At 34.0% G+C, this 25,647-nt stretch overlaps 1 protein-coding gene across 1 annotated transcript in view; it reads right to left on the bottom strand.

The window, feature by feature from the left end:
• Positions 1-241: 241 nt before the first annotated feature.
• The window catches only part of LOC114339177 (ATP-binding cassette sub-family C member 4), a 71,615-nt gene continuing 46,209 nt past the window's right edge, over positions 242-25,647 (bottom strand). Inside the window, exons 9-14 of the mRNA XM_050648645.1 lie at positions 23,108-23,875; positions 16,304-16,454; positions 10,130-10,360; positions 6,153-6,451; positions 4,271-4,686; positions 242-595 (exon numbers count right to left, since the gene is read on the bottom strand). Coding sequence (XP_050504602.1) covers positions 322-595; positions 4,271-4,686; positions 6,153-6,451; positions 10,130-10,360; positions 16,304-16,454; positions 23,108-23,875 — 2,139 coding nt within the window. The 3' untranslated portion in view covers positions 242-321. The remainder of the gene's footprint in view (positions 596-4,270; positions 4,687-6,152; positions 6,452-10,129; positions 10,361-16,303; positions 16,455-23,107; positions 23,876-25,647) is intronic.

Raw genomic sequence — 25,647 nt, 5'->3', positions numbered from 1 at the left:
CAGAAATGGGAAGTAGGAATTGAAAAGTGCTAATTGATTAATATGTGACAGCCAAATTTAATTGAACTGTATGTTGTTGTAAATGGAATGAATGAAGTTGAAGAGTTATAACATAAACAGACAACTATAGTTTTTTATAGCTTTAAAATTTGTCAGATTCCTCCGTGGCTTCAATGTATGTTTTGCAAAATACTCAGCAAGAGGAAAAAGTGATAGCCAAGTTTATATAAAAAAGTATACATTTTGTACTTAAAATATTTATTTAGCATAATATATACAATTTTATTACTACAATTAAATAATTTACTAGTTTAATCACATTCATTCTTCAATCAGCAAATTCTTATCAAACGTATTTTTCGCAACTGTTTTCAATTGCTCACACGTACCAGGACCAGTGTCCTCCACCATCTTAGAGAAGATACCGTTGGAATTCTGAAGTAAAAGATGTGGGTGGTCAAATTCTGCTGCTGTTCCCTGATCCATAACCAATACTTTGTCAGAATCCATGATGGTGTTCAGTCTATGAGCTACGGTTAGGACAGTACAATTTGCAAATTTGGTTCGTATGGTCTTCTGAATGAGAGCGTCAGTCCTAAAAAAGTAATAATTCGTAACATTAAACAAATATAGTCAAATCAGCATAATTGATGAAAAATATAATCGGTTTTAGTCAAACTTTCAGTTAATCTATAAAATTTCCCACCCAAAGAACTCCAATTATACTCGAAAACTCTTAAAATACTCTCTCAATGTACATACAATTATCTCATTACCCTTTAATCAATATCTGGTAGGCGTCAATGATGATTTTTTTGGAACACTCGACATTTAAAACTAAATTACCTTAATCTAACTCTAGAACCTTGTAATTTGCTCGAATGAACTTTTATGGATTTAGAGAAAGCACTGACGAGGATTGAGTTTTTGAGAGCAAAAATGTTGAGAAAAGTTGAGTTTTAATTTTAAAATATTACTTGCAAAAATAAAATTAGGTATATTTAAAGTAAACTTGGCTGGGATTAAGAATTTTTATTAAAGTACATGATCAAAATGAAAAAGGAGCCACTAACTTAATTTAATGTAAATTGCTTATTTCTTTAGGTAGGAACTTAAAAATGTACGTACGCCTAGTACATACGTCAATTTTTCATAAATGAATAAAAAATATAAGTTTATTTTCTTCGTTTTTCTTGTATTCAGTAAAAAGCAAAACGTGACAACATTTTGCAATCACATTTACTTCGTTATTGAATTTTTGTCGATATTTACGTTAAGATTGTTAATAATTAATGATGGATTTTGATGTGCTTGGAAGCCCCCGGAGGCGCAGAGTGTATCCCACAGAGATTCAAATTGCTAGGGCAATAACTTTGATTCAAGAAGGTTACTCAAGACTCCGTATAGCAGTAATGTTAAATGGTAGTCATGCTGCTATAAATAGAGCCTGGACCAGATCTGAAATGTATGGAGTTAGACCTCCTTATACAGACAGATTAGATTTAGAAGACAGATTAGAAGACAACCTTATACACATCATGCAAGGACGATTGCAGCCAGAGAGGATCGACTTCTACAACTATGGGCAGTCAGATATTATCTAAGTACTGTTCGAACGCTACAAAATGAGTTAGAAGAAGCTACAAGTACAAGAGTATCTACTTAAACTAAACGTAATCGGCTTCACGAACATGGGTTGAATGCAAGACGGCCAGCTAGAGTACCTCCTTTGACCTCTGAACATCGTATAGCCAGACGCTGTTTTGCAGAAGAGCACATGAATTGGACCAAGGCACAATGGAGTAACGTGATATTTACTGACGAGTCCTGATTTCTTTTAAACCATATTGTTGGACGTGTTAGAGTCTGGAGAAGACCAGGGGAGCGTTTTTGGACTCCATCATTCAAGAAACCCAGGCTTTTGGCGGAGGTTCCATTATGGTTTGGGGTGGGGTAATTTTAAATGGCTGTTCTGACTATTCGGCAAGGGGCGATGACGGCAGAGCGGTACATAAATGAAGTTCTTGAATCAAACGTTGTCCCATTTGCTGAAAATGTGGGTCGAGAATTTATCCTTCAGCAAGATAATGCGAGACCCCACGTGGCCAGAATAGTGCAAAATTATTTGACTACCCACAATATTCAGATTATGGAGTGGTCAGCGAGGAGTCCAGATTTAAATCCCATCGAACACATTTTTGGGATAAACTCGGGAAGCGCTTGAAGGATCGTTAACCACTTAAGAGACCTACAACATATCGAGGAAGTCCTCGTGGAAGAGGGAACAACTAGATCAAGGAACTATTCGAGATGTAATTGAAAGTATGCCTTGACATTTTGCAGAAGTACGGCGAGTTAGAGGAGCCCATACACGAGATTAGTTTTGTTTTAAAGTAATTTTTAGCAACTCTGTTATTAAAAAAATAAATAAAATTTTTCACATTTTATCACTTTTATTTTTTTTTTACCAGGAAATTTACAGTTCAGTAACAAAAACTTTGCTATGTTTATAGCGAAATATATAATTAAATAAAAATAATATAATCATATGTAAAAAGAATAAATTAAAAACTACGAACAACATTATAAGTGGCATTATAAGTATACCTCTTGTCATAAGTTAAAATAGCTCTTATCAAAAAATTATATTTTGTTTAAATTTTGTTTTTTCCGATGGGTCCAATAAATCTGCAACCGAAGCTCATTTACCGGAGACATCAACATTCACACAGTTTTTTTGCTAATTATTCCGGTAAGTTCAATAAAATTTTAATAAAAACTTATGTACAGGAGGAACCGGAGGTATCCACATTTACTCAATATAATAACACGTCTAGCAGCTTGCGCCTTCGCGTCAAATCTCCTGGTCATGGATCTCTCTCAGACATTGCTTTTTGGGTTCCACTTATCCATGTAGTTTTCGGTCTGCTCCTTTTCATTATTACCAGGGGTTGCCATTCCATTATCAGCTGGTGTTCCTTCGATCTTCCTCCATTCTTTGTACATGGTCATACCAACAAAGTTGTTTTTCTTGGATTTCTTATATTATGTTTGTTTTCCTGTTCATAATATCTGGTACTCGTTCATTCGTTATGTGTGTGACTCTATAGATGCAGGCAGACCGATCTTCGCCAGAAGTCCATTTCCAGTGCCAGCAACTTCTGTTCTGTTCGCTTATTCAATTATCAGGTTTCACATCCATACAGTACCACGATTTTAAAGATGCTATTATATAGCTGTATTTTCTTTTCTTTTGATATGGTTTTTGACCAAAGTAGTGGTTCAAAGCTACTAATACTTTCTTTCCTTTCATAATTCTTTCCTATATTTCGAATTCTGTCCTTCCACTTTGTTGGATTCTCCTTCCAAAGTATACATAATCAGAGCTTGGTTCGATAACCATATCATCCTCTAATTGAAACTCATTTTTATCTCCTCCTATATATGTACCTACATATATCTGGTTTTCTCTATACGGACGTAATTGGTGTAATTATTACAAATCATAAAATATCTCCAGACTAAAAAAAAGAGAATATCTGTGAATGGCCAAAAGTTACCGAAAAAATCAGAGTAGTTGTAATTGAAGAAATGGTCTCTCCAAACTGAACTGATCAGATATCAAAAGGATGACCAAAGACGACATTTGTAAAAAGAAGGTCTTTTACGTGACAATTTACCACCGTTAGTGAAAAATTCCGTAAAAATAAGATTTTACGGAAATTTGAAAAAAATTTGTGAAAAAACCGCCCGTTTTTCTTCAGTTTCTCATGGTTAAAAAATATTTTTTATTTTTTGGTCAAATTGTGGTAAATTGTCACGTAAGAAACCTTCCTTTTTCAAATGTAGTACGATTTTTTTGTTTCGGATACCCCAATCCTGAGATTAACAACTGTCCGCCATAATTTTTCGAGGCCTCGAATTTTGCGCCCTCTACAATATTAGTGCACGTGCATAAATGAAAAAAGATATATTTCTTGTACTCTCTAAGAGTTAGATATTAATATGTAAAAAGTTTTATGTTCATTTTTAATACAGGTTCTGAGAAAAAAATTCTTGAAAAAATGCTTATTTTTGGTCTTCTAAAGTGTACTAGTACCTTAATATATGAAATCAGATTATCAAAAATATTTGCATTTAGTTTTTACTTCTCCGGCAACAAAATGGCTGATGGACTTTATAATCAATAAGAACAATCCTCTATTTCTTTATATCAATATAACAAATATTTACTTAGTTGTCGAAAAAGTACACAAAAGTAAATACTTACTGAGGGTCGACGTTTGCTGTAGCTTCATCCAACATGAGGATCCTATTATTCCTTATGATAGCACGAGCTAAACAAATCAGTTGTCTTTGCCCGACACTGTAATTGGAACCTCTATCCATAACTCTATTTTCTAATCTGTTAATAATGTTATTGGGATCTTTCAGCTCCACTTCGTCTAATACTTTGTACAGTTGTTCGTCGGAGTATTCTTCAAATGGATCTAAGTTGTACCGAAGCGTACCCGAAAATAAAACAGGGTCTTGAGGAATGATGGAAATTTTCGATCGGAGGTCCCTCAAGTAAATGTCTCTCGTATCGATATCGTCAATTGCAATTTTGCCCTCTACGTTAGCTAGTCTAAATAGAGCAGCGATTAAAGATGATTTGCCGGCACCCGTTCTACCAACTATTCCAACCTACAAAATTAATATATGAAACAAGATTAAAAGATGTTCAAGGATTTATTCATTTTATATATCCTCAATTCAGGTTCAGTAAACAAATGAGAACCAATACGCTAAAAGCTTCCTACCAGTTCAAGCCACTGATAACATCATTCTAAAATTATAGTAGACATACTATATTAATTAATTACCATTTCATGATAAGGAAAGAAGGTATACGTGAATGCAAGGACTGCAAGGTAATAGTGAGACAGTAAGCCAACAACATAAGCTGCTTGTTCTGGACATTGAAGTAAAAAGTAAAGCTAAACCAAAACATCGGAGAGGACCACAAAAAATCAAGTGGTGGATGCTAAAAGATGAGAAAGAAGGTCTATTTAGGGAAAGAATAGTAGACAAAATATGTTGGAACATGAAAGGAAGCCCTAATACAATTTGGAGAGAAATGGTCAGTAGTATTAGAGATACTGCTATTGAAATACTTGGGAAAACGTCAGGGAAAAAGTTTGAGGATAAAGGGACTTGGTGGCGGTCAAACGAAGTACAAGGAAAAATAAAAGAGAAGGGAAAATTATATAAAAAGTGGCAAGAAACCAGATCCGACACAGATCTTGTAGCAGTAGCAAAAGCCAAAGCAGAAGCGTATTCCAACCTATACGATCAACTTGATACCAGGGAAAGCGAAACGAAGATATATAAAATAGCCAAACAGAGAGAAAAGAAAGCAAAATATTTTAGAGTAAGTTATCAATCGAAGTAGCATAGAAAACGACAATAAATATCGTTCCCATACCACCAGATTGACAACAGGTGGAATACTTTCTTTGGTTACAACCTCCCGAGATTTTCAAAAAATATAAATCATACAGGATGCCGAGGAAATTAAGATGAGAGAATTTTAAATAATTCACAACCCACCTGCACAGCGTGGTAAAAGTTTCAACAAGAAAGATTCCTTAGTACTCAACAAAAGAGTAAATGAATTAAAATGTAAAACATTTTCAATTTCTTTGCAACATGAAAATGCAGCAGCTGCATAATACTCTGGTTAAATCGGAGAGTGCAGGAAGAGTCTATACCGGTTTCGGAGGTTTTTTCCTCCTCATCAGTAGTCCGAAACCAGGGAAAAAAACCTCCGAAACCGGTATAGACTCTTCAAAATAGTTCAGATTTAAGCACGGTTAACATTGATGTTTATGGATTTAATGGTTTTAAAATGTCAAAATTGAAAAAAGTGGAGTTAGTGGATTTTCCCAGTGCGCCCATGCAATGAGGTTGACGCTTTTGGCAGAAAAATATTTGGAAGGGCAAATACAACCGTACACTTGCTTTTTTAATTACCAGAAGGCATTCGATCGTATAATGCATGAAAACATGATTTAAATCCTACAAATGAGGAAATCAAAAGTGACTTATTCAAATAAACAACATTTAGATAATATTTAGCAACTAATATTAAAATAGGAGAATTTACTTACTTTTTCCGTTGCCTTAACATTTAGAGACAAATCTTTTATAATCGTAGGACCACCTTCGAAGTATTGGAGCTTAACATTTTGAAAATCAATCTTTCCTGAACTGGGCCAATTCTTGGGAAGTGGCTTTGGATTTTTCGGTTGAGGTTCAGGTGGAAGTTGTTCGTATTCCAGAACTCTTTCGACCGACATCATCTGGTTAGATATGTCAGCTGTCATTCGCATAGCCATTTGAATCATTCCGGTTAAGGTGCTAGCTTGAGACACTGCCAGACCCACAGTTCCTCCCGTTAGTCCCATAGCTGTAATGAAACATTAGTTTTTAGCTACGGAATATTTTGTCTAAGTTTAACTTTGTTACGAAAGTTGTTTCTTTTGACATTTACATAGAAAAATAAAAATATTAGACAAACTTAAAAAATATACTCAAACACAAATATATTGCATATTTTATCCGCAAACCTTATTTTTTGTTTATTTTTTATCTTTGAAATGAGCATTCAGAATGAGAAACAGGCATTCAACAGAGTACGATTGAAGGACGTGCTCACTATCCTTGGAAAGAAAAACATAAGTCAAAAATATAGAAATATAATCAAAGAGTTCAACAGATCCAACAAAACACGAATAAAAACTCCACGCGGAAGAACTCAAAATCAATATCGGCATTAGACAAGAGGACAGAGTCAGTCCATGCCTATTTAATTTAATAATGGATGAAGTTATAGGTAGTGTTAACAAAATGAATCAGGGACACAAAATGGGTAACCGTACCATGAGAATACTTTGCTACGCAGATGATGCAATCTTAATAGCCGAAAACAAAGATGACTTACAACGCCTAATACAAAAATTTAAAATAACCGCCGAAAAGTACCTATAATCTGATACTATCAACAGAGAAAACCCAATCGATGGTAGTACCCAAGAACCCAATTAGATGTAAAGTAGTAGTGAACGACCATATAATCGAACAGGTAATGGATTGTAGATACTTGGGTGTGTAAATATCTAGCGACATTGATCTGTGGTAAGAAACAAAACAGCCATGCAACGAAATCAGCGAGAAGAACTGGTTTCCTGAGGGATATAAACTGGAGGAATTAATATAGGAGCACCGAAAGCAAAGTCCGCATTTATAAGACATGATGTGTTAGACCCGTACTGACATAGGCAGCTGAGACAAGGGCCGAGAAAACAAAGACCAAACAAATAATGAGAACAACAGAGTTGAAAACCCTAAGATCCATAAGAGGTATCACACCCAGAGATAGAATACGAAACGAAGACACATTGAGAGAGCTAGGTTTTCAAGACGGATGGACAAGAACACTACGACGCATGTGGAGAGACCACGTAGATCAGATGGACCCTGAACGTATGGCGAAATAAGCGAATACACAGAAGCCTAACAACAAGCGACCCAGCGACCGTAGAAAGACGTACAAAACGATGGTACGACAGCTGGAGCCCCTAATCCCAGCGGATACTATAACAGAAGAAACAGAACATAATCCTAATAAAAGAAGAAGAAGCAGAAAATATGTTATGTATTATTTTTATTCCAGTATGCAAACTGTGCTTTGGCGGCTTACAATGATTCTTGTTTTGTTTCTTGGTATTGAAAGGTAAGTTGGAATATGTCCGTTGAATAGTTTTACGTTTTTTCTGATATTTTAGCTTTATCCTGCAGTTTTCTTGTTGGTATGCCACATTTAAGCGAGTTAGTTGGTGTTAAAATTCTTACTTTCGCCAATTAGGACAAGATATTACGCAGAGACTGTATATCCATCAATATACTGTTTCTCATGTAATAAAGCGATACAATGGGGCTGGATAATACAAACGGCGACTTCGTCAAGGACGAAAAAACAGTACAACGTCAAGAGATGACCAGTTACAGCTCCCAATCTCAATAATGAATTATTGATCACAATAAAAGTTAATGTATGTGTCAGAACAGTGACGAGTGACGAGAAGTCACAAAGGTTGGTGTAAATCCAAAACGGCCTGCCAGGCCGTTCCAGTTTACTGGAACGACCATCAATGGGGAATCCTTTTCACAAATGAAACAAGGATATAATTATGAAAGCCAGATCGACGTGGTCGAGCATATAGAAGGTCTGGGGAACGTTTAACTGAATTTAATCTTGTATGCAATGTTAGCTTTGGTGGCGGTTACATGGTTCCATTAGGATATTAGGCACATTAGCTGCGAGAGTCGTACGGAGCTTATTGAGATGAATATCTAAATGAATGCTGACTAGTATATACAAAACATTCTCGAAGAGCATGTTTTTTCTTATGCCGGCTTCATTGAGTAGCATAACTTTGTCCTAATGCATGATAATACCCGTGCGAAGATTGTAGGAACAGTTATACAATATCTTGAGGATGTTGGGATTGAGGCTCTAGACTGGTCACCTGTGTCCTGATGCAAATCCCATTGAACATGTTAGTCCTGTCACCAGTGGGGGTACAACGGCCTCCTTAATTCAGATGGACTTACCCAAGTTTTTTTTTATGTATTTTGGCCCGTAGAACACGAATTTTTTGGGTAACAGTCGATCCGGATGTCGATAAGATAGTTATAAACAAAAAACTTGAGGAATAACAGCGATTTCTCGCAAAACAAAACATTGCTTTGTATTTTTTGGGTCATTTTAAGCAAAAAATGTGTTTACAAGTTTTTTCGTAGGATGCATAGTTTTCGACATAAACGCGGTTGAACTTTCAAAAAATCGAAAAATTGCAATTTCTGAACCCGAATAACTTTTGACTGAAAAATAAAATAGCAATTCTGCTTACCGCATTTGAAAGTTCAAGTCAAATTCTATCGGTTTTGATTACTTTCATTGCTAAAAATTAATTTTTTTTATTGGTAAACAAAGCTTAAATCACATAGTGATTGAATGATGTTTTCAATGCATTTCCCATTTGAAATCGAACGAGTAGGCGCGCATATAGACAATTCTACGTAGATTACGTACATTAAAACGCATGCATTGGGCACGGGAAACATTATGTGTTTATGGCTTTGTTTAACAAATAAAAACTTAATTTTTAGCAAGGCAAATAATTAAAACCGATAGAATTTGACTTGAACTTTCAAATGCAGTAAGCATAATTGCTATTTTATTTTTTAATCAAAAGTTATTCGGGTTCAAAAATTGCACTTTTTCGATTTTTTGTAAGTTCAACCGCGTTTATCTCTAAAATTATGCATCCTACGAAAAAACTTGTAAAACCATTTTTTGCTGAGAATCACCCAAAAAATACGAAAAAATGTTTTGTTTTGCGAAAAATCGCTGTTATGTAATTCCTCAAGTTCTTTGTTTATAACAAACTTATCGACATCCGGATCAACTGTTACCCAAAAAATTCGTGTTCTACGGGTCAAAATACATAAAAAACTTGGGTAAGTCCATCTGAATTAAGGAGGCCGTTGTACCCCCCCTGGCGACAGGACTATGTATGGTACATCCTAAGACGACGTATATGAGCAAAAAATGCGGCTGAAAACTCAATTGAAGAATTAAGAATTGCTATACAGGAGTAATGGAATCGACTTCTGCAGGAAACCGTCCAAGACCTTTTGCAAAACATGCCTAGAAGGATGCAGAATATCACTATGGCTAGAGCAGGAAATACTAAGTACTAAATTGTTACATTGTTGCCATAAAAAGGTGTTCTATTGCCGTTATTGTTTCTCTTTCTAATTAAATGTTATATGTAGCTAAAAAATAAGCTAAATCAGACTATTTCATTAATTTCTCTATAAATTTGCTGTAGCTCTTTAATATTCAAGTTACTAGACAATTTATAATATGTAGAATAGTCCAGAACTACTAATTTGGTAATAAAAAGTACAAACATTTTCAAAACGAAAAAAATATACTTCAGAAACAGACTTAAATTAAAATATGCAATATTTTGTCTGTGAGTGTATTTTCATTTATAATAATGAATAATATGCTTACCTTTATCGAACGTAAGTATGCTGAATATTAGTACTGCTATAAATATATTTGAACACATACTTAAACTGATTCCAAAAGCTGCACCGCACGTGAAATTCATGAATCCGGCACTGATATGGTAATTTTGAATTTTATCGAATTCTGCCTGCAGAATTTTCTCTGTTCTTAGTGCCCTGATTGTTGGTAATCCTTGTAAAGTTGCACTTAGGTGAGTAAACACTGGACTTTTCACTAAAAAATAAACGGTAAAATCAAAATATTTTTTATAATAACTGATAACTTTTAGATAAGTGACGTTCACGCAGAAGTTAGCCATTCAGAATTATATCTTTACTTTTTAATTTATTAATTTCCATAGATTCGAATAAAGATAGCTTAAGGGCATTATTTTCAAAACGAAGAACTAGAAATTGGTGATTAAAAGAATACTTATGATCTTTGCGTACGTGGAATCTGTGTTTATATTATGGAAACCCTTTTGTGTTCGGCTGTACGTTTGTAAAAGGTTCTACTAGTTTGACCGATGTAAGTTTTTGGGCAGTCACCATAATAAGTAAGTTAGTATACACCACTGTGTAAGTGCTCTTTCTTTTTTTGACTCTTATTATATTGGACTTTCTTATATTTGCTTTATTTTTTCTGAAAGTTGGTGTTCTTCCTTTCCTTTTCATGTGTTTCGCTATTTTTTGATATCTTGCCTGTATAATATGTACTCAAGTCGAAGGTTCTGGGTTTTTTCTCTGGTGGTGGAAAGACTAATTTCAGGGCTTTTCTTATGCAGTTTTTGGTTTACTACTATGCTGAATGATATTCAATTCTATCTCGAAGTTATTTTTTGACATGATAATTTCTATTAATTTATGTACTTAACATGTTATGGTAGGCTGCTAATTTACGTTGTGTAGGATGGAATGATGAATTGTGGTTTATGAAATACGCAGAACTCATGTTTGTTGTCAAGTCTGATAATATTTAAATCTAGAAAGTTTATGGATTGATTCTGTTCTATTTATATTGCAAATTCAATATACTATGGAATGAATTACTGTAAGGTAAGAATTGGTTAAGTTGCCTGTTAGTTCCTGTAAAGCATACTTTAAAAACTGTTTGACCACGGAATGTTTTCCCGTATTCTTCATAAGATTTTCTTCTTCTTCTTCTTCTAAAAGTGGCTATCTTCTGAAGATGTTGGTGACCACATTGACCCATCTTATTCTATTTACGGCAGCTCGAAATAGATCAGTTGATGTTAGACCAGTCCACTTCCTAAGATTGGCCAGCCGGGATATACGTCTACGTCCAGGGCCTCTCCTGCCCTCAATCTTGCCTTGTAGAATCAACTGTAGCAGTCGGTATTTTTCATTACGCATAATGTGGCTGAAGTACGCCAATTTTCTGTTCTTTACGGTGTTAATTATTTCTTTGTCTTTTCTTAGCCTCTGGAGAATAGTTATATTAGTTGTGTGGTGTATATATGAGACCCTCAACATACGTCGGTAGTACCACATTTCAAACGCCTCTAACCGATTTATGGCATCTTCTGTCAGGCTCCAGCTTTCAACTCCGTAGAGGAGGACACTATAAAGACGTAACATCTAAGAATTCTTATGCGTATATGTATTAATACTTAAAGACAAGCTGCACATAATTTTCCTAAGACTGTTAAAAGAGCTCCTGGCTTTTTCAATACGAGTTTTTATTTTGTAGCTATGATCCCAGGTATCCTTAATGTTGCAGCCCAGATAGCATATTTTCTGTACTCTCTTTAGGGGTGTATTGTTTACGGTAATTTGGGCGTTTATGTTGGTGTTTTTACTAATTATTTTTGTCTTATTACAATTTAGTTTTAGGCCGTATTTGTTACATGCTTCTACAATATTATCCATAATCCTTTGGAGCCCATGTGCACTATCTACCAGCAATTACTGCAATAGCATCTTCTGATTCATCCAAGGCCTTTCTAAAGATGTTTTCAGAGTATATGTTAAATAATGCTGGTGACAGTATGCAAGCCTGTCTAACTCCTTTTTCGACTGTGAAGATTTCGAACAGTTCATTTTTGAATCGAACTGTTGTTTTTTGTTGGAGATATAAGTTTGAGACGAGTCTTATATCTTTACCATCGAGTCCTGATGTTTTTAGGATATCGATTAGTTTTCCATGTGGGAATTTATCAAATGCCTTCTCGAAATCTATGAAACATGAATACACATCGCAGTTGACATCCCTGGCTCTCTGTATTAGAACTTGCAAGCTGAAAAGTGCTCTGAATCCAAATTGAACTTTACTTAGCTGTTCTTCTAATTTGGTGTATATACGCGAGTAAATGATAGGAAGGAGTACTTTAAGTACAGCTGGTTCCTAAAAAAACTGATACGACTCTTAGTAAGATTTGATTATTTTGAGCAGTGTATTTGATTGGTCTGACATTATATTATATTTATTATGACAGACAAATAATAAAAAAAAACAAACAAACAACTGATTACTGATTACATTTTATATTAATTCATATATTAAAATAATATAAATATCAACATCATATTTATATATTAAAAGGATTCTCTTCTAATCTCTCAAAAAGCGTACGATCTTTATGAACGGTAGATATTTTTGGTCTTCCAGAACCTTGCTTTCTTTCGAAAGTTTCTTGTTCTCTCCATCTTTTAATAATCTTAAAAACTGTTGTTCTGCTTACGTTAAAATGGTTCGTTACGGCAGATAGTGACCAACCATCTTCTAATTTCGTTACAATTCTTGCTTTTAGTTCTTTGCTAACATGTGGAGCCATTTTTTGAGGTTGAACAAAATAAGTTATCTGACAAATTGTATTATTTGGCAGTGACAGTGACAGTGGCAGTAGGTAAATAATAAGTATTTGTCATTCAAAATACACTGCTCAATTTTCTACAAAATACGCTTCAAGTCGTATCAGTTTTTTTTGGAACCAGCTGTACATGGCTCATCAAACTAATTAATCTATGTTCTTTACATTTTCTAGCGTTGGCATTTTTGGGAAGTGGAATAAATATTGATAGTAGCCAGTCTTTTGGTAAGTAACCAGTCTCATATATGTTGTTGAATAACTTCGTAGGAGCTGTAATTTGGTGTGCCTCTAATAGCTTTAAAATTTCACCATGCATCTCATCAGGTCCCGGTGATTTCCCATCTCTAATCCGCTTAAAGGCCATATTAGTTACTTCTTCGTTTGTTATTTCTGGGCCGGACTATTTCTATTTCATACGGACTTCGTGCAGCATCTTCGAATAATTCTTGCATATATTATTTCCATCTTCTTAATTTATCTTCAATTGTAGTCAAAATCTGACCTTCGAGGTCTACGGCTAATATTTTATTATCTTAATATATTTTCTATCATTTTCTCTTTTCTTTTAATTGTATGTGTCTGTTGATTCCCTTTTCTTCTAATACATTTTTGTATTGTATCTCTCTTTAATACACTCCAGAATAAATTTATTCTATATTGGTTAGATTTATTTAGAAAGTGGTTGTTGACCTCTTACAATGACTCTTACCAGTTCGAAGAACATACATGAAAAACTTGGAATAGCGACCAAAACAAGAGGCATATAGAAGTAGAGGACGATCACGGACTAGATAGACGGATGTGGACGATCACCACAAATTTTATGCAACAAGCTCAATATACAGGATGATTGATTAGTGGGGTAAAGCTCAAAAGATCCGCTATAGTAATAGATAGCAATAAAAGTCAACAACAAAAATGTTAGCCACCTTTGAGCTTCACATTACAAAATTATTTAAAATGTTACAGGGTGTTCGATAACACAGTGGCAGACCAAACTTATGCTTTTTTAAATGGAACACCTATATTTTATTTTATATTCGAAATCCTGTTAACTTCTACATCACAAATATATAAAGGTTTGTTATGTTATACAGGGTATTTACAAAGTTATAACCGATTTTATATGAAAATCGGAACAAGTTCAACTTTCTGTATAAACAAAAGTAAGTACAACAGCAATGGTTTATTAATGCCATATTTTTTACGTATTGTCAAAATTTTCAAGAATGATTGATATTATAAATTTTCTTTATATCAAATACAGGGTGAGTCAAAACGCAAGAACATTATTTTCTCAGTAATTTTAAGTGGAACACCCTGTATTTTATATCACTATTGAAAAGTACCATTACTGTACTTTAATTTTTAGATAACATTCCCTATGTCTAAATTTATTAGTTTTCGAGATATTTCCATTTTTCAATGGACCAGTAGCGTGGCCACCCAAATCACCAGAATTTAATAAACTGGACTGAATTTTTTGGGGTTACGTTAATAATGAAGTTTATAAAATACCTCCAACAACAAGGGATGAGATGAAAAATAGATTACAAGGCGTATTTCGATGTGTTAATTTACAAATGCTTCGTATAGTAAGTAGCTCACTCAATGATCGTTTTAGGCGTGAATAAATGTGTTAGGAGATAATTTTGAACACCTTATGTAATTAAATATTAAAAATATTTTATTAAAAGTAGCTTCTAATTTTTTCAAACATGTTTTTTTTGCAAAATGTATTACTGCTAAATTATTTTTCGCTCTTTATTTGTTTCATTGTTATATTTACATACAAAAGTAGTGTTTAATTGTCTTCACAAATTGTTGTATTTTGTGTTTGTGTGTTTTTTTTTGTAAAATTTATTACTGATTTTCTTTCTTTATTTGTTACATTTACATAAAAAAGTAATTTTTAATTGTTTCAAATAAGTTGCATGTTGTGGTTGTGTTTTTTTTTGTAAAATGTATTACTAATAAATTATTTTTATTTCTTTATTTGCTATATTATTACATTGATTACCAGATTGATAATCAGTAATTGTCAATTATCAATTGAGTCATGGCTTACTTAAAATTAGATAAATTTAGACACCTAAAATAATTTGCTATTAAAAATAAAAATATCTCGAAAACTAATAAATTTGGACATAGGAAATGTTATATAAAAATTAAAGTACGGTAATGTTACTTTTCAATCTTCTTCTTCTTCTTCTTTTATATAGGCAGTACTGCCTGTTTTTCTTCAACGGTGCCTTTCATTCTGCCCCTAAGTTGTCATTCCATCTTTTCCTTGGGCGTCCTATACTTCTTCTATCTAACGGTGACTTGTCCCTGGCTATTCTTACTATCCTTGATTCAGACATCCTGCTTATGTGCTCATTCCACTCTTCTTTTCTGTTCTTTACCCAGGTATTTATATTTTCTACTCCACATATGCGTCTGATTTCCTCACTTCTTACCCTATCCTGTAGTCCTTTTCCAGCAATCCTTCTTAAGATCTTCATTTCGTTGGTTTCCAGATGTCTTCGTGTTTTGCTTGTATCTGGTCTTGTTTCGGCCGTGTAAGTCATAACTGGCCTAATAACTGACTTATATATTCGGGCCTTTGTTTCCAATCTTAGGTGTTTGTTTTTCCAAATTGTGTCGTTTAGGCATCCGGCCGTTCTACTGGCTTTAATTATTTGGTCTTTTACCTCTTCTTCGATATTTTTCAATAATGATATAAAATACAGGATGTTGCATTTAACATTATTGAGAAAATAATGTACTTGCGTTTTGACTCACCCTGTATTTGATATAAAGAAAATTAGCAATGTCAATAATTCTTGAAAACTTTGACAATAAATAAAAAAATATGGCATTAATAAACCATTGATGTTGTGCTTATTTTTATTTATACAGGGAGTTGAACTTGTTACGATTTCATACAAAATTGGTTATAACTTTGTAAATACCCTGTATAATATAACAAACCTTTATATTTTTGTGATGGAAAAGTTAACAGGATTTCGAATATAAAATAAAATATAGGGTATTCCATTAAAAAAAAAAAACAAAAGTTTGGTCTGCCACTGTGTTACCGAACAACCTGTAACATTTTAACTAATTTTGTAATATGAAGCTCAAAGTTGGCTACAATTTTCGTTATTAACTTTTATTGCTATCTATTACTATAGCGGATCTATTGAGCTTTACCACACTAATCAATCACCCTGTAGGGATAGGTTGAAAATTTTATGAGAAGCCTACTTTCAGCAGTGGACAAATATAGGCTAATTGATGATGATGGTGACATGAAAAATAATATTAAAAAATACTGACTATTGTAAAATAAAAATATCACTTACGTATTCCTTCCACTCTCTTTAAATTTTTCGAGGTTTTTAAATAAATATTTCTTAAGAAAAATGCAGCTATTGCCAAAATTAAGGCCATTGCAATTGCGTATGGATTGGCAACTCCTACTAGAATGAGAGATCCAAATATTTGCAAGATCATCTAGAAAATAAAAAGATACCAATCTTTACTACATATTATAAATATAATACTGGGTGTCCACTTATAGTTTTCCCCATTTTAACTGCCTATAACTTATGCTCAAGATAGAGATATGCGGTTTTCTCTGAAATGTTTTATTTTAGTAAAAGTTTTATCTAATTGGATTGAGTTTTTTTTATCGCTTTCAATTACGAAAAAAAATGTCGGATTTTTGAAAAAAAAAACGTTGTTGACTTTTTTTTAATAGAACACCCAGTATATTTTTTTGTAAATTAAAATAACGGTCATTTGCCTATCCAGCGATATCAAGCTTTTAAAACCGGTTGTCAAATGACTGAGTAATTAATTGTTATAATGAGAGGTGCAACGTGGATATCACATAACTACAATAAATAACATGAATCGGAAGTCGGACAAATGCCAGACGAATGGAGAAGCAGTATACTGGTACCTGTTTACAAAAACAAGGGAGATATACAACAATGTTCAAACTACAGGGCTATAAAACTGCTTAGCCACACCATGAAAATATGGGAAAGAGTAATTGATAGACGGATACGTGAAGAGACCGAAATATCCGAGAATCAATTTGGCTTTATGCAGGGTAGATCAACAACAGATGCAATTTTCATTATAAGGCAGTTGATGGAAAAATACAGGAGTAAAGAAACAAACGCTCATATGGTATTCATTGATCTTGAGAAAGCATATGATAGAGTTCCTCGAGAGATTCTGTGGTGGGCACTCAACAAGAAAGGAGTCCCTGGTGAATATGTAAACATTGTAAGGGATATGTATGAGGGAGTAACGACTAGTGTTAGGACAGGTGTGGGAGAGACTGATAAATTTCATGTGAAAGTAGGATTGCACCAAGGCTCTGTGCTTAGTCCGTATTTATTCTCATTAGTTTTGGACCAGATAACAGCGAAACTACAGGGTAACATTCCATGGTGCTTAATGTATGCTGATGATGTCGTGTTAGTAGGAAATAGTGAAAGAGACTTAGAACAAAAACTGGAACAGTGGAGACAAGCTCTGGAGGAAAAAGGTTTAAAACTTAGTAGAACAAAAACAGAGTATTTGGAATGTTCATTTAAAGATGGAGCTACTACAAATAAAATGGTATCTTTGGATGGTGAAATAATTGTGAAAAGCAATAGTTTTAAGTACCTAGGATCGGTATTACAGAGTAATGGAGAAATAGATGGAGATGCATTCAGTAGAATTAGGGCTGGATGGATGAAGTAGAAAGAAGCGAGTGGTGTGTTGTGTGACACAAAAATTCCAATGAAGCTGAAGGGAAAATTCTATAAAACAGCCATAAAACCGGCTATGGCGTACGGAACTGAATGTTGGGCAGTGAAAAAGAAAGAGGAACAACGAATGCATGTGGCGGAAATGTGAATGCTTAGATGGATGAGTGGAGTGACAAAGAAGGATAAAATTAGAAATGGGTATATTAGGGGAAGTCTAGTGGCACCAATTGATGCCAAAATGAGAGAGCATAGGTTAAGATGGTTTGGTCATGTTCAACGTCGAGACGTTAATCACCCAATACGAAGAATAGCTGAAGTGCAGATTCCTGGAAGGAGTAGGAGAGGAAGACCAAAGAAGACCTGGGGGGAGGCGATAAGGCAGGACATGTTGGTAAAGGGATTAACATTGATATGACCTAAGATAGAATTGTGTGGAGAAATGCAATTAGGGAAGCCGACCGCGCATAGGGATCAGGCAAAGAGAATGATAATGAATGATATTATCTTATGTGATTACCAAATTGCATCTCTCTGGGTGTTTCAATAAAAAAAGTCAACAACGTTTTTTTTTTCAAAAATCCGCTATTTTTTACTTAAAAGCGATATAAAAAATTCAATCCATTCAAACAAAACTTTTACTAAAATAAAACGTTTCAGCGAAAACCGCATATTTCTATCTTGAGTCATTTAGAAGTTATAGGCAGTTAAAATGGGGGAAAATATAAGTGGACACCCGGTATTTGGTTTTCAGTAATGCAATTTGACCAGAGTTGGTATAGTAGGCTCGGAAACCGGCCAGAAAATTTAAACCGAATATAACAAAACTCAGTTTGGCAACATTAATTTGAACCGTAATTTTTAGACAAATTAATATATTCTTTTACCAACAAAAATAGGATGTTTTAACCAAATAAATGTTTCAAATATGATGTCAAAAATAATTTTGATTCCGGTTCCGATATTGAACTTGCTTTTTTTATCCTTAAGCAATAAAACATAAAAGTAGAAAAAAGTTTAACTTCTCTTGCTCAACATTTATAGTCTAATTTTTTTAACTGTACTAATCTGAAAGTGTTTACTGTAAGTTCTAAAATGACTAATTTACAAATATTAATGGGATGTTAAAATACCGACAAAAGCTTATCTTTAAAGCGCCTACTCGAATTTCTTAAACATTTACACCAAATATGGATACCGCCACTTTGTTGCGCATTCTGACCGATTTACATAGGTATTACATTAGATATGACTGTATATTAAAATGTTAAAATTGATTCGACCGTTGTTAATTTTTTTCTTGATTCCTGTTAGTTTTACGGAAATATGTATTTGGTGAATACATTTTTTCATTAACATCTGTCACTAAATTAGTGCTACGCATTAGTTAGCCAGGTAGTAAGCAAACGTTGATCATATAAGAACCGGAAATCAGATTCTCAGAACTAACAGAAAAGTTAGAAAATTCAGGAAAAAGGGTAGTCAACCAAGGTTAGGAATTGATGTCTTGTTAAAAATAAGGAACGCACTGAAAAAATGAAAAGAAATAAAGCTCATCGAGAAGCCGCAGAGATAGGAGGAGACCGACATTTAGAAAATATAAATGAATTGTTCAAATTAAGTCTACACCAAAGTGAAACGCCTACAAGATGAATTATATGAATTAGATTAGATTAGATTAGATTAGATTAGATTAGATTAGATTAGATGAATACTTCGAGAATTAATAACCCATAAGCCTTATTTGAAATGTGGACCTATAGAAGAATTATGAGGGTTTCCTGGGTAGATAGAGTTACGAACAATGAAATACTGAGAAGAATAGGTAAAGAGAAGGAAGTTGAACTTACAATTAAAGAAAGAAAGCTACAGTATCTCGGACATGTGATGCGGGGCGAGAAGTATGGCATCCTATGACTCATAATGCAAGGAAAGATAGATGGCAGAAGAAGCATCGGAAGAAGACGAATTTCATGGTTGAAGAACCTGAGAGAATGGTTTGGATGTAGCTCAAAACAACTATTTAGAGCTACTGCCTTCAAGATTAAAATAGCTATGATGATTGCCCACCTCCGTAGCGGAAATGTCCCCTGAAGAAGAAGAAGCCTATTAAACCACCTCTACAAGTTATTCACAAGAATAATAACAAATAGAGTGGAAACAAAATTGAATTGTTACCAATCTAGAACACAGGTAAGTTTTAGGAAAAACTTTTGCACTAACGACCACCTCCACTGCATAAAAGCTCTCTTGATCCTAGCTTTCGTTGAGATTCTCAAAGCGTGGATACTATAGAAATTAACTGGGTAATGAAAGCGTCGGAGGAAAGTCGTATGCATTATCAGTATTCCAAACTGATCGCGAACATATACAATAATGTAACTTTGACTGTAAGACTATACAAGATATACAATACAATGTATAAAAATCAAAGGAGGAATCAGACAAGGAGACACGTTATAGCCAAATCTCTTTACGGCAGTTCTGGAACATGTCTTCAAATAATTGGAGTGGCCAAATGATCTAGAGCGGCAGTCAACAGGGTCCGCAAAGCCATGATGATTTCCAACCTTTGATAGAAGATAGAACTTAAAGCAGAAGAAGAATGATCTCCCACTTACGATTTGCGGACAACGTAGTTCTGATAACAGATAACCTAAAAGAGATTGAAACTATGGTTATTAAGTTAGATGCCGCCCATAAGGAAGTTGGTTTAAACATAAATGGTGCCAATCGAAAAGCTGAAAGTCCACTGCAACGAAATAGCATTACTTCGCAAATATAAATACTTATGAAATACATGAAATCCTAATTGTCAGGGACAACCAAACCGCTGAACTACAAACAAGAATCACTTTAGCATATGAAGCTCAGTCATTTTCAACAGCTTGAGTCATGATTTATGGCGCTTAAAAACTTAAATACTTTCCTTATCCAAGACTTAGCAACCAAACTTAGAGTGGCCCAAAGAAGAATGGAACGGTTGTTTCTTGGATTGACTCCCAGCGACAGAGTTAGAAAAGAAGAAATAAGGAGAACGACAGGCGTCACATATGGCATAGAGTATGTTCCGTGGTGTGTGTTGACGGAAACAATTATGAAATTAAAGTAAGTGTAAAACAACGAACAGTAATATATTTATTTATTTTGGGTAAACAAGCGTGCTTCGTTTATATCTCGTAAGGGTTTGTTATTTTAGCGAGGGTGTGACTGCGCTGTGTGCCCGCTGTGTCGATACTGACCGAGATCACAACCCTATTATGTCATCATGTATGCGGTTCTACGATGTTGCCAGAAAAGGCGATAAATTACTAAATCTGGCGTTTTAAAAGCTGAGAACCTTTCTGTAGTTTTTAAGAAGTTTACATAAACAGCGTGGCCAATCTGGCAATTTATGTTTCCCTGAAAAAGCCATTAATTTTATACAATCTGGTTTTGTACTTTAAGAACGAAAAACACATGTGAATTTAACATAAGACGTATTCTTTCGTTTTGAGAAAAGTTAATATTTAAAATTAGTAATTAACAAAATAATAAATGAAGCGTGTCGCTATAAGTACATAGCATGGCTGAAGTAGAACTGGGCGGGCCAAGTAGCCAGAATGATGACGGACAATAGACCCAAAAAATTACAGTGTGGAGACCAGGAGCAGCTAGAAGAAATAGAGATAGAGCACTTACACGATGGACAGAAGAGGTCAAAAGAATCGTAGGGAATTAGCTGCAGGAGGATGAAGACTGACAGAACTGGAAGAAATTAGGGGAGGTCTATGTTCAACTTCGGACGCAGAAGGCTGAATGATGACGGAGAGTAGTTTACAAGCTAGACTTCAGTTAAATAGTATGTTTATATGGGATTAAGGCACAATTGGTTGAAATGAAAATTAAATTTTATATTTGTTTTGACGTTTTGGACTGCCATATATCAAACATATGTATAAACTGCTCATTTTAATTTTAATTAAAAAAAAGTTTGAGACTTGAGACGGTTTTCGTTGTGGGAGTTCAAGCATCAAAACAAATATAAAATTTAATTTTCATTAAAGACAGTTATGGTAGGGGAGCCCAAGCGGGGATGTTTGCAGTTACTCGAGCGCGTCAGACTATCACATGGGGAGAAACCTTGTATCCTGTAAATGTACCTCTACCGTATATTGGCTCTTAATACACGGGAGTTCGTTAAGGGGGGTCCGAAAAGTAATCTATTCTTAGAAAAACTAGAAATCGTCAGATTAAGATAATTTAAGTTAAGTACATGCAAAACAGTGTATTGTCCTTTTTATGAGCATTTTTCAGTGCGTAACAAATGATAGGAAAAAGGGTAAGTCCGTGATAATACACATTTATGACATTTATTCTAACATGACATTTTAGTTAAATCTGAGAGTTTTGTCACATTTTATTTTCAATTTGGAATAAAAACAAATCAAATGTGTTTCTTGCATTTATAAAATGGTATTTTCTTTGATTTGTATAGTCTTATAAATTATACAGATTATATTTGAAATATTATTATCTAATTAAAAAAATAATTTTTTTTTATTATGGCGCCATATATCGACAACTAGAATAACTAGAATAAATGTTGTAAATGTCTGTAATCAGAGATGTGCGTTTTTTTCTGTCACATACAATTTAATGCGTTAGAAATAAATCGAAAAACTGTGACGCACTGAAAGATGATCATGAGAAAAAGAATATATTTAAAAAATATGACGATTTGAGTAAGAAAATGGGTGAGTCAAAAAGTTAAAGAAAGCGAATATTTCGCGAAATGAACGTCAGATCGAAAAACTAAAAAATGCGTATTTAATATTTTGAAAAATCTATCAAATGATACCAAACACGACCCCCACGGAGAGGGGTGGGGGGTAAATTTAAAATTTTAAATACGAACCCCGCAATATCTCGTGAAATGAATATCAGAGCGAAAAACTGAAAAACACAAGTATTCAATATTTTTGAAAAATCTATTGAATTACACCAAACACGACTCCTCACGGAGATGGGGTGGGGGTTTACTTTAAAATCTTAAATAGGAGCCTCCATTTTTTATTGCAGATTTGGATTCCTTCGGAATAGGTCCCAATAACGATCGAGTAACTGCAAATTTAGCATACTTTCCTCCCCTACTATTTCGGCTTAACTCCATATACCTAAACCCAATATTTTAAACGTATGCAGTTTAAGACACATTCCGAGATCTACCTCGAAAAATTACACTTATTTATAAAAAATTAACCGAAAGATTTAAGCTGTTATGATTCCTGGAGGTGATGAAAAAACCATCGTAAATTTCCGAGATCAAAACTTTTCACAAGAGTTAGTCATTAAATATACTAGATAAAATATGGTAGTAAATAGTGAACTAAATTTTAATATTTTTATAAAGCACCTTACCTGACCTCCATCCAAAAGTACTCTTGGTATACTCTCATCAACACTTCCAATATCCTTAGCAAATCTGTTGAGCACTCTGCCGCTAGGATTAGTATCGAAAAATCTCATTTTAGCATAAATGACACCTTTGAACAAAATTTGGTGAAGATTGCGTGAACAAGACATAACCAAAGAATAAAACGAAAATGATCTTCCTAAAGTCATCAAAATTGAAATGGATATAAGTATGCCATAGATGTAAAGACATTCCTCAGTAGTCCAAGCAGGAAATTGGATCCAAGCTTGTGGTTCGAGTTTTACAGTGGTATTTAATGTATTTAATGCTGCATCACTTAAAGTAGTAGAAGGAATAGTTGAAGGAAAATCAGCTAGGACGACAGTTGAATTTATATTATTGGAAGCAATTGTGGTAGAAATATCCTCTAGTAAGGTAGATGAACTATTCGATTCTAATAAGATACTAGCACTGGTTCTTTCATCTTCAATATTTGTCCAGATACTTAAGAAATAATCTACCATGCTACTGGAAACTTGTACTAATACGTAAAGAGATAAAATGAGAAAGACGTTGAAACAATTGGCTCCAGTCCTAAAGTATCTTAAAAGTAAGGATCCTAAAACTTTGCCCTTCGATGATTCTTCTTGCATATCTCGCATCTCCAATTTTTTGGTGTTCTCTTCATCTTCACTATCTTCGTCACTATCTTCCATTAAACCTTCTACGATTGTCTTTTCACTTATGATACTTGTCATCGACGATTTTCTACTCTGTAACAATATCTGAATATTAGTAAACTTTAAATAATATAATAAATTACAATAAATTATTATAAAAATCAAAAATGAATAACCATTTTCAATTTCGTTGCAACACGAAACTACAGCCGCATAATTATTCCAGTTCAATCAGAGAGTGCAGCAAGCACCTCTACCGGTTTCGTAACTTATTAGTCTCTCATCAGGAGGCACATATGCTACTCTCTCTGACCCAACTAGGAAAAACCCCGGCGTGCAGTCACGGATTGCAACGAACGAAATGGCAGGGATGCCCTAGCGGCAACTGCTAGCAAAAATATTCATGACTACGAATACTATTGCCGTTTATTCAACAAGAATAAAAAACCGCTGAACTCGGTAAACATGAGTGGCGCACACAATATTCCAGTTACAAAAGAGCGGATATAAATATACCGTGGCGCAATAATGTATTTTCATTTTCATGGAAAATCAAATAACAGTTTATTTTAAAAGATTTTTCCATAATATTTGCTAACTTTGAAGTAAAACGCGCCACAAAAGAGTACCTTTGATAAGGTGTTAAGTTTGAGGCTCTTTTATAACGCAATTTACTTCAAATTTAGCAAATATTACGGAAAAATCTTTCAAAATAAAACTATAATTTTATTCTTCATCAAAATAAAAATATATTTTTGTGCCACTAGTCCTGTCGCCAGGGGGGGTACAACGGCCTTCTTAATTCAGATGGACTTACCCAAGTTTTTTTTATGTATTTTTACCCGTAGAACACGAATTTTTTGGGTAACAGTTGATCCGGATGTCGATAAGATTGTTATAAACAAAGAAGTTGAGGAATTACATAACAGCGATTTCTCGCAAAACAAAACATTTTTTTGTATTTTTTGGGTCATTCTAACCAAAAAATGTTCCTACAAGTTTTTTCGTAGGATGCATAGTTTTCCAGATAAACGCGGTTGAACTTTCAAAAAATGGAAAAATTGCAATTTTTGAACCCGAATAACGTTTGAATAAAAAATAAAATAGCAATTCTGCTTACCGCCTTTAAAAGTTTAAGTCAAATTATATCTGGTTTGAATATTTGCATTGCTAAAAATTTATTTTTTGATTGTTAAAAAAAGCTATAAACACATACTGTTTCCCGTGCCTAATACATGCGTTTTAATGCATGCTACTTAGAAATAGCCCCGCTTGCACTTTTACCTCCTCTACGTACTCGTTCGATTTTAAATGAGAAATCATTGAAACATCACTCAAGCACTAGGTGTTTATAGCTTTGTTTTAACAATAAAATAATACATTTTTGGCAATACAAATAATTAAAACCGATATAATTTGACTTGAACTTTCAAATGCGGTAAGCAGAATTGCTATTTTATTTTTCAATCAAAAGTTTTTCAGGTTCAAAAATTCAAATTTTTCGATTTTTTGAAAGTTCAACCGCGTATATCTCGAAAACTATGCATCCTACGAAAAAATTTCTAGGAACATTTTTCGGTTAAAATGGACCAAAAAATACAAAAAAATGTTTTGTTTTGCGAGAAATCGCTGTTATGTGATTCCTCACCTTCTTGGTTTATAACAATCTTATCGACATCCGGATCAACTGTTACCCAAAAAATTCGTGTTCTACAGGTCAAAATACATAAAAAAAACTTGGGTAAGTCCATCTGAATACAGGAGGCCGTTGTACCCCCCCTGGCGACAGGACTACACGTAATATTCATATTATCTCTTTTGTAGCAGGAATGCAGGAACGATATTGACAAGAAGTGTCTAATGCA

The sequence above is a fragment of the Diabrotica virgifera genome, chromosome 4, assembly GCF_917563875.1.
Source record: "Diabrotica virgifera virgifera chromosome 4, PGI_DIABVI_V3a".
NCBI lineage: Eukaryota > Metazoa > Arthropoda > Insecta > Coleoptera > Chrysomelidae > Diabrotica > Diabrotica virgifera.
Note: the sequence above shows the minus strand (reverse complement) of the source record. Positions and strands in the feature narration are given on the sequence as shown.